The sequence below is a fragment of the Microcaecilia unicolor genome, chromosome 9 (assembly GCF_901765095.1).
Source record: "Microcaecilia unicolor chromosome 9, aMicUni1.1, whole genome shotgun sequence".
Taxonomy (NCBI): Eukaryota; Metazoa; Chordata; class Amphibia; order Gymnophiona; family Siphonopidae; genus Microcaecilia; species Microcaecilia unicolor.
In genome coordinates, this window is record NC_044039.1 from 166,075,306 (window position 1) to 166,088,755 (window position 13,450).

General features: G+C 43.0%; 1 protein-coding gene across 1 annotated transcript in view; it reads left to right on the forward strand.

The window, feature by feature from the left end:
* Window positions 1–13,450, forward strand: part of GPR137C (G protein-coupled receptor 137C) — a 106,285-nt gene that overhangs the window by 46,250 nt on the left and 46,585 nt on the right. Inside the window, exons 5-6 of the mRNA XM_030215064.1 lie at window positions 1,319–1,444; window positions 2,292–2,416. Coding sequence (XP_030070924.1) covers window positions 1,319–1,444; window positions 2,292–2,416 — 251 coding nt within the window. The remainder of the gene's footprint in view (window positions 1–1,318; window positions 1,445–2,291; window positions 2,417–13,450) is intronic.

The following is a 13,450-nucleotide window of genomic DNA, read 5'->3' on the forward strand; positions in this document are numbered from 1 at the left end:
TTCTTCCGTAAACGGTGCAGTATCCACTCCATTCCCAGACGTTCCCTCGCAGCCAACCGCTCTCCTTCTCCATGATTTTCCTCCATGAACACCAAAGAGAAATAATTGTTTAGCATATTCACTTTATCTTCATCACTCTCCATATAGCCATTCTCATTATCTTTCAGTCTCTCAATTCCATTCCTATCTCTTCTCCTTTTTCCAATATATCTGAAAAAAGTCTTCGTCACCTCTCTTTGCATCTTTAGCCATTTTTTCTTCCGCTCGCGCTTTCGCTAGCCATATTTCCCACTTCGCTTCTTTCAGTATATTCTAAATCATAGTTACCTGATGCCAGGGTCCACCTTGGGAGTCTGCTTCACTGGCTTCCAATTCATCAGTGTATTCTTTAAACTTGTGGTCCTTTAAATACAAATCCTTTAGACTTGGTCTCCCACATTTATTTGTTCTCCCTTACCATTGTTTATTCCCCAGCCCATCTCCTCCATTCACTTAACGACCATTGGTTGGCACTTCCTGGCCCCAAATCTGCCTGGTTAGAGAGCCTGCCTTTAAAGACACATTTTTTACCCTTTCAAAAAGTGTAAAGACTAGGGAAATTCTATGAAGTTAAAATACTTCTAGTAGTTTTTAAATAAATTATTCTCACTCAATGCATAGTTAAGCTCTGAAACGCCTTGTCAGAGCAAGTGGTAAGTTACTATAGATGCGCTTAAAAATAGGTTTGGCTACCTTGAGGAAAAGTCAATTACCATTAAGAGTCTAAAAGATAAAGCAGTAGCTTTCCCCAAATCTAAGTATAGAATCTTGCTGCTACAGATTTTGCCAGACACTTGACCTGGATTGGCCGCTGTTAGAAATGGATTTTTGGACTCGCCCAGTAGGGCAACTCTTATGTTCTTATGTTCACTATTGGTGAAATAGCAGACCATTATTAAATGGACTTGGGGAAAATCCACTATTTCTGAGATAAGCAGTATAAAATGTTTTGTACTCTTTTGGGATCTTACCAGGTATTTGTGACCTGGATTGGCCACTGTTGGAAACAGGATGCTGGGCTTGATGGACCTTTGGTCTTTCCCAGTATGGCAGTACTTATGTCCTACCCTAGAAGGTTAACAAAATGGAATCGACTTCCTGATCTTTTCAGCATACCTTTCTGTGGGAAATCTAAAAATGACTCCAATTTGGAGATGGGGGGGGGGGGGGGGGTCATTTTTTTTCTTTTGTTAAATTTGGTTAGTTGCCTATTACATCATTTGTTCATTGATAACCATAAAAAATATAACTAGCTCCTTCTTTCACTTTTGTATTTTAGGGAAATGTGGAAAAAATCAGTGGCCAACAATATGTGATATTTGGAGTTGTGTTATTTTTTTGGGAGCTTTTGCCAACTAGTTTAATAGTGGCTTTCTTCCGGGCACAGAGGCTGAATCAGAATCTGGTAAGTGTGTATTGAGTATGTGTACAGTAGCATCTTTTGTGGAATAACACAGGCAGCCTAGACTCTGCTGTTCTACAAACACACCACTTTTGCATTCCCTTCTCAGTGAATGAGTCAGTGATATAATAGGAATCAAAGGCTGCGCCTTGATTTGCTTTGCCAAGAAATCAAATACCTGCACCAAGATATGGCTATATTGCCCCCTTTCCCACCACTGGGGCACAGTAAGTATTCGCCACATCCCAGCCAAGATTGTCTTGCAATTGGACATAGCATTTTCAGTATTGTGCTTCCATGTGCTTTAGAAAGCTATCTGCACAATGTTTATGCCAGAAGACCACTGCACCCAGCTGTTGCGTTACCTTTCCTTTCTCTCCCCCCCCCCCCCCCCCCCCCCCCCCAATTCAGGTAAATTAGTTTTTCTACCAGCCTGCCTAGCTACATCACTGGCCTTGCTCGGTTCTGCACAGATCCAACACCAAAGCCTTAGGCAGGTAGGAGAGAACACACACGTAGAAAGGCAACTCTCCTTTCAGTACTGCCATGCTAGGTCCAGTCAATTGCATCCAGTAAACTAGTATGATTAGCCCCAGGTACAAAAGCTTAGATTGTGAGCCCACTAGAGACTAAATACTTGTACATAATATACACAGCTCTTGGTCTTACCACAACGGCAGTGTATCAAATCCATGACTCTTTACCCTTTTATGATATGAATCACCAGCAGAGCCACGGTTCACCCTTCTGCCACCTGATCTCTCCCTCCATCCCCAACTGGCCATCCGTGTTTTAATGTTCTAAAATCTTTTTTTGCAAACTTTTGTTTTAATTGTCCTTTTTGATCTAGGCAACTGCTGGTATGGTAAATAGTCAGAGTTTTGGCTCCAGAGCATACTTTTTTGACAATCCAAGAAGATATGATAGTGATGATGATCTACCCAGGTTGGCTGGTACAAGAGGAGAACGAGGAAGGTATGTTAAATTGAAAAATGCTTCCCTCATTTCTGAAAACTTGAATTGTAGATACTTAACAGTATTCTAAAATGAATACTGTTAATTATAGGTGTTAACACTATGGGTCAAACTTTCTTATTTTGGAATAATTTTAAAACATTACAAGTTAATTTTCTCCTTGTTCTACAGTGTTGCTTCCGTTATTGGGCAATGTGGAGCTTGACTGTACAAAGTCCTTTTTAACATGGTGGCATAAGTGGTCTAAAATATTTGAGAGACTTGTGGAGGTCACGTGTCGCCATGCTACGGGGCAGACGCTGAAAAGCAGAGCTCTGTGCGCGCCTCCTAATAACCGGTGAAATATCAGCTAAATAGAGAAGGAATCATGAGACTAGATGCGATAGCTGTGGAGTCGGTTATCCCACCGGAGAACCAGGAAGATATAGCATAAGCATTGAAATGACGACAAACGGTGCAGAAAGACTGGGAGAAATCGAGGCTATCTGAAAACAAAATGGCCAACCCACACACCCCGGGAGAGACAACAGTTGGATCGGTGTGGGTGACTGAAATTACAGCTGAAGTGACGGCGGCGGTGGAGGCAGTGCTAAATAAAAAGCTGCAACAAATCGGGCAGAGGAGGCACGTGAGCGTATAGATAATGTATGTTTGGAGCTGGATTCGTGACTGCAGCGCACCTCTGACTTAGAAGAAAGTACAACGGCGCTAAAAGAATCGCATTCAAAATTGAAGCAGAAGGTGGCAGATTTAGAGGCCAAATTAGATGATCTGGAGAACCGCAGTAGGAGGAACAATTTGCGCTTAGTGGGACTCCCGGAAACACTACTGGATAAAGACTTACCATCTTTTTTGGAAGAGTGGATTCCTCGGTTGCTGCCGCTTGGAGATCAGCTTCAGCATTTCTGTATGGAAAGAGCACATCGGATTGGACAGATTAGATCATCGGTGAACCGACCAAGAGTGGTAATTTTTTAAAAGCCTGAACTTTCGACATAAACAGCAGATTTTGAATGAGATGCGGAAAGGGCGCCAGCTTACATATCAGGGACACAATATACTGTGCTTCCAGGATTACTCTCAGCACATGCAGCAGTTAGAAAAACCTTTCACACCGGTGTGCTGCACAGAATTATACAAGATTATTCGCTTTGCACTCCTGTATCCAGCTAAATTGAAGATTACGGACAATGGCACGACCAGACATCTTGACCAGGTGAATGACGCCAGAGCTTATTTGCAGCAAATGAATTCAGAGGCGAGCTAGGAAGACATCGGGCTGAAATTGCTGCATAGGCAGTAGGACTGTATGAAACTACATTCGACTGTTGGGCCTTCAGAAGAGGTGGTGAGGTTGCTGATTATGGCGGGAGATAGTAAGGTGGGAAAAAGATTATTGTGGGGTAAGTTTGATTTCACGGCTAACTACTGAGTTCTGTAGAAGAAAAATGTATTGTGCTTAGTCTTTAAGGGGATTGGACCAATGGTTAAAGTATGGAGTACCACAGTGAGGGAGTTGAACATGTATGATTCTGAAGAAGGCATAGAAGGGGAGGAGGTGTGGGCGACGGAGGGTGACTTATCCTGATGGAGAAAGGGGATGGGAGGGTGGGCGTAAGATGCAGAGCAAAGAGATTGGCACAGAGGATGGATGATATGCAGATTCGGGTTGTGTGAGAGGGATCATGGGAAGAAGGTGTTGGCTGTATATGCGGGGATGTTGAGGCTGGGGCAACATGCTCGCTTGATGATGATAGATATATATACTGTTAAGAATCAGTGTGTGTGTGGTGATAACGTAATGGGACTGAAAATATACTCTTGGAATGTGGGTGGTATATCATCGCCCATTAAAAGAATTATGAAGTATTTTCTTTCTTTTAATACTTCATAATTTGAAGAAGAAAGGGGCGTCAATAGTTATGTTACAGGAGACGCATTTAACATCCCTGGAACATAAGGAACTACAAACTTGGTGGGTAGGCAATATGATAGAGGCCCCTGTGGTGGAGAAAAAAGCAGGGGTAGTGATCTTATTCCACAAGTCTCTTCAGGTGGAAAACAGCATGTGTACATGGACCCCGAAGGGAGATGTATTGTGGCTCGAGTATTGATAAATGGAGCATCTTTTCTCCTGGGTAATGTGTATGCCCCCAATGTTTACAATAAACGATTTTTTTAGGAACATTAGCAAGTTGCAGTCGGCTAACCACACAGAGCTGATCATAGGAGGAGATTTTATTATAATGGCGGACCCAGTCATGGATAGAGCTCACAAAGCTCATAGAACATCCATTGATGATAAAGAGAATACCGCTGCTATGTGATGTGTTGGGGGTGGTGGAAGTATGGAGGTTGTTGCACCCGGAAGTTAGAGATTATACTCGCTACTCCCAGGCACATCACACCCAATCACATATAGATTAAATCTTGGTGGATAATGGGAGTTTTGCTAGGGTCCGGGCTGCAGATATAGATCCAACAATATCGGATCATGCGGCTATATTTATAGAATTGAGTGGGGTTCACAGGTCACACAAGAAGGTGGAGGTTCCCCTAGAATTATATTATGATCAAGAATTCGTATCGTTTATAAGGGATAAATGGATGGATTACAAGGTTCCTAATGGTGTACATAGCCATAATGCAGTTCTTTACTGGGAAGCAGCGAAGGCTGTTTTTTTCTTTGGGGGGGGAGGGAATTGCATACTGTAGTCACACAAAAAAAAGAAACAGAGACAAGGATATAATTAGGCCGGGACGACAACTGACTACCTTACAGAGAGCATATGGTGTAACTTCAACAAACCAAATTCGAGAGGCTTTTGGCCACTCAAGCAGCTCTTAATGAACTGTTGCACCAAAGGGCGATTAAATCGGCTGCCTATTATAGATATCAACTTTATAGATATGGGGATAAACAGGATAAACTTTTGGCCCGAATGGTGAGACAAAAGACAGGCATGCAAAGAGTGTTGGCCTTACGTCAACCTTCGGGAAGATTGGTACACACTGATGAGATTCAGCAGATATTTCATGATTACTATAGGAAACTGTATGAGTCAGATTCATCAGATGAGCTGGATCCAGGGATGTATCTTAGTAACTTAGACTTACCAAAACTGTCAGAGCAACAGAAAATGATGTTGAATAAACCTATAGACCCTGAAGATCTTTGAAGAGAGATTAAAGAGGAGGGCATTGAATAAAGCACTGGGCTTGGACGGGTATCGGGCTGAGTTCTATAAGCTTCTGGAGGTAGATATAGCAAAGCCACTGTCAGACGACTTTAATATATCTGTAGAAGCTGATGAGCTGACATTACGTTTAGCAGATATAATGGTATTTCTTAAGCCACAAAAAGATCCGACTAGGCCAGAATCATATAGACCCATATTGCAATTAACTATGAGGCTAAATTATTTGCAGGGATTATGGCCAAGCGCCTAGCAGGATTGTTATCAAAGATCATTGTGCTGCCTCAGGTGGGTTTCATCAAGGGCAGACCGTTTAAAAATATTGGGATGATCTTAGCATCGTTAGAGTGGGTACATAACAAGCAACAGGACTCTACTAATAAGTTTTGATGCCAAAAAGGCATTTATTATTATTATTATTACTAGTAAAAGGCCCGTTTCCGAAACCAATGAAATGGGCGCTAGCATGTGGCTTTTTTTTGTGTGTGTGTGTGTGTGCAGGTTGTTGTGTGTCTTTTTTTTTTTTTTTTTTTTTTTTTTTTGCTTGGGGGTTGTGGGATGTGCTGTGCTGGCAAAGTGGGTTGGATTGGTGTGTGGCTTTGAGGGTGTGTTTCTGTTGTATTGTGTGTGTGGTTTTGTCTGTCAAGGAGGTTTGTGGAGGGGGGTCTTTCTGTTGGTGAAATGTAAATGTGGTTGTAGGGGGGGTCAGCCTTTGCTGAGTGGTGTTTTTTTTTTTTTTTGTGTTGTGCTGAGGCAGCAGTGTTTTAGATGGGTGGAAGGTAGAGGAGCACGTTCTTTGTCTGTTGGTATTTTTTGGCCATTTCAGGGCTGCTGTAGGGGAATGCTGGAAGAGAAATGTGCTGTTGGAAGCAGCGCCATCTTTTTCCATTGGGCCTGGGTTCTGGGCATCCTGGAGGTGGGTGACGGCTTGCCTGAGGACGGGGATGGTTGTTTTAAGTTGGCGGAAGGGAAAAGAGCATGGTCTCGGGCCGTCGGGGGGTGATCCGGTATGTTTGGTCCATTTCAGGCCGGCTGCAGGGGAATGCTGGAACATTTATGTGCTGCAGGAATCAGCGCCGTCTTTTTCCGGGTGCTCGGGGAATCCCCGAGGTGGGAGACAGCTTGCCTGAGGCTGGGGATGGTTGGGCACATCCTTGGCCGCTTCGGCAAAAGGGGAAGAGGAAGGAGATGGGGAGTTACCTGCAGCCGCCTGAGAAACCATGTATTCTTTGTTTTGTATTATTAGTTTGCATTTCTGTTGAAGAAAGAGAGTGGATACCTTTCGAATGATGGAGGTGGTGCGTCGGTGTGCGGTTGTTTCGTTAGTTTGGCAGCCAGTCTCCAGCGATTCCTAGGCAGGGAAGGAGTACTCCTCCCCCTTCCTTGGTCGCTGTTTGCTGCTGGCTGGGTCGCGGTAATCCTTCCAGCTGGGCTGCAGCTTGTCCTGTTCGCCCACGTCCCAGATGGTGACGGGCACGTTGTTTTCCGGCTCCTCCGACTCCATGTCAAGCGATCCCAAATATAGTCTTTGCTATAGGCCCTCTGGCACTCTTCAGTACTGGCATTAGGCATTTAAAAATTTCTCCCCCCACCCCCCGGTCTATTTTTGCACATACCCACAGCAGGAATATTCTTCTCTCGTTCCAGTGGTGGTTCTGTGCTCTCCGTGCTGCACAGATAATGCTCCTCCCTTATTGTCACGTAGTTTGATTGGTCCGTCTTACGTTGCCTAGTGTTGCCTGGGAACGGTGTTGTGATGGTCCTTTGTGTTTCAGAATGTTGAGGGTGTTTTTTCTGATTGGTCCGTCATGCGAGGGCGGGGCAGAGAGACATGGTCAGTGTTGTGGCTTCACCACCATGAACCCTTCAGGGAGTGGCTGAGTGACTTCAGAACGTTGTCTTCAGAATGTTGAGGGCGAGTTTTATTATAGTAGATTATTTATTGCATTTGTATCCCACATTTTCCCACCTTTTTGCGGGCTCAGTGTGGCTTACAATATGATATGAATAATGGGAATACAATTTGTTACAACTTGGTTATGGATTACATTGTGCAGAGTTATGCGAGACAATCGAAGTATCGTTGAGGAATATAACAATGGAACACAAACCTTGAAACATTGGAAGGAGACGATGGGAAGCTTAAAGGGCAATATTAAGACACGAAGACATATGGTATACATATTTCTGTGAGTGAAGGTATGAGTGATGTGAGAGTTCAGAAGTGGATGTATGATGCATTTATGAACAGAGAGTGTGGACTTTGTGTGTTGGCTCTTTCCGTAAATTTTTTCAAAAAGATGGGTCTTCAATGATTTGCGGAAGGAAGCTTGCTCGTAGATCGTTCTTAAGTTGCGCGGCAGTGTATTCCAAAACTGCGTGCTCATGTGAGAAAAGGTTGATGCGTGTAGCGTCTTGTATTTCAAGCCCTTGCAATTAGGGAAGTGGAGGTTGAGGAAGGTTCGGGATAATCTTTTAGCGTTTCTGGGTGGTAAGTCTATTAACTCAGACATGTAGGCTGGGGCTTCGCCGTGAATGATTTTATGAACTAATGTGCATACTTTAAAAGTGACGCGTTCCTTGAGTGGAAGCAAGTGTAGTTTCTCTCGTAATGGTTTTGCACTTTCATATTTTGGTTTTCCGAAGATGAGTCTGGCTGCTGTATTCTGGGCTGTTTGAAGTTTCCTCAGTATTTGCTCTTTGCAACCTGCGTATAGTGAGTTGCAGTAATCCAGGTGGCTGAGTACAAGGGATTGCACTAGGCTGCGAAAGACGGATCTTGGGAAGAATGGTCTTATCCTTTTCAATTTCCACATGCAGTAGAACATCTTTTTAGTTGTTGTGTTTGCATGAGTTTCGAGTGTTAGGTGGCGGTCGATAGTGACTCCAAGGATTTTTAGCATTTCTGAGATTGGAAGGTTTAGGTTTGGTGTGTTTATAGCGGTAAATTCCTTCGTGTTGTATTGGGAGGTGAGTATCAGGCATTGAGTTTTTTCTGCATTTAATTTCAGACGAAATGCATCTGCCCATGTGTTCATGATATGTAGACTTCGATTTTGTTGAAGATTTCTTTGATGTCTTGTTTGAAAGGGATGTATATTGTCACATCATCAGCGTATATATATGGGTTGAGGTTCTGGTTTGATAGGAGTTTTGCCAAAGGGATCATCATTAGGTTGAAAATGGTTGGTGAGAGGGGTGATCCTTGTGGTACTCCGCATTCAGGTGTCCATGTCATAGACGTGGTTGAATTTGATGTGACTTCATACGAATGCTGGGTTAGGAACCCCTTGAACCAGTTCAGGACATTTCCTCCAATGCCAAAGTATTCAAGTATGTGTAATAGGATTCTGTGGTCAACAATATCGAAGGCACTTGACGTGTCAAATTGTAGGAGGAGTGTGTTGTTGCCAGTCGCAATTATTTGTTTAAATTTAGTCATAAGGGTGACTAATACTGTTTCTGTGCTATGATTCGACCGGAATCCTGATTGGGCATTATGCAGTATTGAGTGTTTGTTTAGATAGTTTGTGAGTTGTTTAGTTACCATTCCTTTCGGTTATTTTGGTTTAGTGGTATGGATGCTACTGGCCTGTAATTGGTTAATTCGCTCGTGCTTTTCTTTGTATCTTTAGGAACTGGGGTGAGTAAGATTTTTTTCCTTTTTCTTTTGGGAAAAGTCCGTTTTGTAGCATGAAGTTTACATGGTTCGTTAGGTCTATTATGAATTGTTGAGGAGCAGATTTCATGAGGTTATTTGGGCATATGTCTAGTTTGCAGTGGGATTTGGCATATCTTTTGAGAGTTTTAGAATTGAGGTCTTCTGATAGTAGTTCGAATTCGGTCCAGGTTCTGTCTGCTGGGTGTGTTCCTTCTTCTGGATCTAGACAATCTAGAAGTGTGGCGTATTCAATAGGGCTATCGGGTATCTTGAGTCGTAGTTGTATAATTTTCTCCTTGAAGTATTTCGCAAGGTTGTCAACGCCTGGTTTATCTTTGCCGTTGTTTGTAACTGGTGTGGTGTCTAATAGTTTGTTCACAAGGTTGAAGAGTTTGTGTGTCTTTGTAGTTTGGTCCTATTATTGTTTTGTAATGTAGTCTTTTGGACTGTTTTATGGTATATTTGTATTTTCTCCGGAGTAATTTCCAGGCGTTTAGTGTTTGTTCGTCTCTCTTTTTGTTCCATACTCGTTCTAGTTTCCTGACTTGTGTGTTAAGTTTTTTCAGCTCTTCGGAGAACCATGGATTTGCTTTTTTCCTGTGTGATGTTCTGGTTTGGATTGGGGCGATTTTGTCTGTTGTTGTACATAAATCGTCCCATTCTTGGAGGAATTGGATGGTGTCAGTGTTTGTTGACCATTCGTTCTGGTAGATCTGTTGCCAGAATGTTGTGGGGTCTATTTTTCCTCTCGTGTGTGTTGTTCGCTCATGTTTATTGATTGTGTTTGTGTGTTTTTCGCCAGCAGAGAGAGACATTTGCCTTATGGTGGTCTGACCATAATGTAGGTGTCCATCTTGTGTCAGTGAGTATGATAGTTGAGTCCGGTTCGAATTTGTTTGTTATAATATCTAGTGTGTGTCCTTTTTTTGTGTTTTGGTTGCATGTTGGGTGCTTGCAGATCCCAGAGTTTTAGGAATTCTTTGCATTCTCGTGTGCTTGGTGAGGTGTTGTCTTCTAGGTGTAGGTTGATGTCTCCTAGTATAAGGATGTTTGAGGCAGATACGCAGGAGTTCGAGATGAAGTCCATGAGTTGTGTTTGGGAGTCTTGCCATTTTCCTGGTGGCCTGTAGAATAGGATTGTGTTAAGGTGTCCTATTAGGTTTGGATGATTAATTCTTGTCGATGCAATTTCAAGTTCTGGTGAGGTAGAATCACCCGTGATTGTGATGGTGAATTTGACAGGGTTAAGTGGGACTTTTAATTACAAACATTACGCACATATGGATTTGAGGGCTTTTTTTGAAAAGGCAGTTTCCACACTTTATAACAGGCCCATGGCTAGAGTATGGGTCAATGGTGTCTACACACAAGCATTTACAATAAACAGGGGAATGTGCCAGGGCTGCCCACTGTCTCCTTTATTATTTGCTCTAACATTAGATCCATTGAATCGGAAGATTTTGGGGAACCTGAGATTACTGGGATCAAAATGGGAATTTAAGATTTCAGCTTTTGCTGATTTATTGGTCCATGTATCTAATCCATTTCAGTCTCTGCCAGTGCTATTGGACAGCTTTGCCGAATATGGGGCATTCTCGGGGTTTAAATTAAACACCCAAAAGTCGGAGGGCTTGCCCACTGTCTCTTCATTGCAGAATCGATGGGTGGGGGGGGGGGGGGGTTCCATTGAGGTGGGCAGATGAATTTTACCTATTTGGGAGTCCGGTTGATTGCAGATACTAGTCTAGTGTATAGGAGGAATATAGATAGACTTTTATACAGGACACGAGACAGCAGCTACTACAGTGGCAGCATTTACCACTATCTTTGAGTGAGAGAATTAGTCTATATAGTATGACTTTTTTCCTAGATGGCTATATGTATTTAGACAATTACCGTTATACATTTTACAGAAAGACCTTAGCTTAGATCAGGGGTAGGCAACTCGGTCCTCGAGAGCCGCGGGCAGGTCAGGTTTTCAGGATATCCACAATGAATATGCAGGAGATAGATTTGCAAGCACTGCCGCCATGGTATGCAAAATCTATCTCCTGCATATTCATTGTGGATATCCTGAAAACCTGACCTGCCTGCGGCTCTTGAGGACCGGAGTTGCTTACCCCTGGCTTAGATCAATGTTATCACTATTTTGCTGGGGAGGTAAGAAACCTAAGCTTAAACTAGAACAGCTATACGGAGGATGGAGATTGGAGGGCTTAGGACTACCCTATTTAAGATGGTACAACTGGGCATGCTCATTAAGACATTTGGTGTATTGGGTACGGAAGAGTTTACACCTTGGGACTTGGGGAGAGATCTTTTCCATCCACCCACATTTCTTGCTCCATGTGTCCTATGGACGTATACCTAAATTGTGGCGTAATTCATCCTTTTGCACGCCATGAGACATACCTGGCAATACTTACTTTTGATATTGCATAAAAACCCTTACTGCACGGATGATAACCTTTTATTGGAAATTCCTATTTTGGCCCGGAGTTAGCACAGGGGAGGGTTGCTGAATGGGCGAAGAACGGTGTGGTCTATGTAGCAGACAAGTTGCAGGAATCGGGAGAGATTGTCTAGAGAGAATATGGAAACTATAGTGGGGAGTGGAAATTTGGATTGGTATTCATACTTCCAAATATATAACTGTCTCCCAACTTAAACGGTCTAATTGTACCAGAGGGATATATAGAATATTGGAGCAGTTCTTTCTGCCATCGGAGAATGTTCAAATTAGTCTCAGCAATGTATAGAGCTATAGTCATGGTGAATCCACATAGAAGCTACGGGGATATAGCGCAGAAGTGGACAACTGAGTTGGGGGTGGAAATGGGATGGGGACATACTACAAAATCTGAGAGAGATATGTGCACATACATATAACAAAAGACATAGAGAACTTCAATTTAGAATTACTAGAGCATACTTCCCCCAAACAGGAATATTATGCCGGATGTTTAGAGGAGCCCAAATGTTGTAAATATGGTGATATGGGTGTGTCATTGCTTCATATGCTTTGGACGTGCCCATATAAGATTTCTGGAATAAGATAACGAGATACTGCAGGCACATTGCATACAGAGCTTCATTTGGCACCCAAGGATATTGTGTTAGGAATGGTAGGGGGCAGGAATCCTCTTAGACGGGCAGAACGCTCGTTGATCTGTAAAGCCAATGTCATAGGGAAGCAGTGTATCTTACAATATTGGACACAGGAGGTGTCGCCCTCTTTTTGGCACTGGAGGAATGCCTTTCATGCTTCGTTGGTGGTTGAAGCCCGAGATGCCTGTTGCACATTTAATCAAAAAACATTTTTGGGCAATCTGGGAAACATATATCCAATCACTACCAGGACGAGCACGTAGCCTGATTCTGAACTCCATGTCACTTTTAAGACACAGTGGAGGAGAGGGTTTAGATCTTTGCATAGGGAGGGAGGGTTTAGATCTTTGCTTAGGGAGGGAATGTGGGGGATGGGAGGCGATAGGTATTTGGGGGTAAGGAACCATAAGAGTTCAGGTTCCCTGCGATTTGTTTGTGTTTTTGTTTTAGGAATGGGAGCTAGGGGTTGGGGGGGGGGGAGGTTCCTGGAACCTGGTGGGCAGAATGGTGAGAATGGGTATTGAGAATATGGCTCAATAGATGTAAGATTCACTACCTGCTCTATTGATACAGAGCTCTTTAGAGTTTAATGTAATGACATGATTTGATGTGGCTGTTAGGTGTGTTTGAGTTAGTAAAAGTTATGCTCTGGTGGGTTGGGGGGGATCACATGCATTGTTAAATGATGAACTACAAATAAGTTTTTGTATCTGTTATATTATCTGTTCAATAAAGATAATTAAACATAAAATATTTAAGAGACTTGGTTATGCCCAAGGGCCACGTTCGTTCTTTTGAGGCTCTGCAGTCAGAGGGGCACCATGAGAGCCTGTGACTGGTACTCATATCTATAGGTGACTCATACAGGGTCACTGGATGCTGCCACCTTGATTGAAGGCTTAGCAAATTTGATTGTCAAAATATTTACTCATACCTGGGGTACCAGGGCTAGTCTGTCATTCTATCAAATGAAAATAAAACAAAACCCACTCAAGAACAGTATAGGAAAGCAAGGTTAACTGTGAAATGGGACCTTGGCAGTGACTCGTTTCATGCCCGGGATAACTG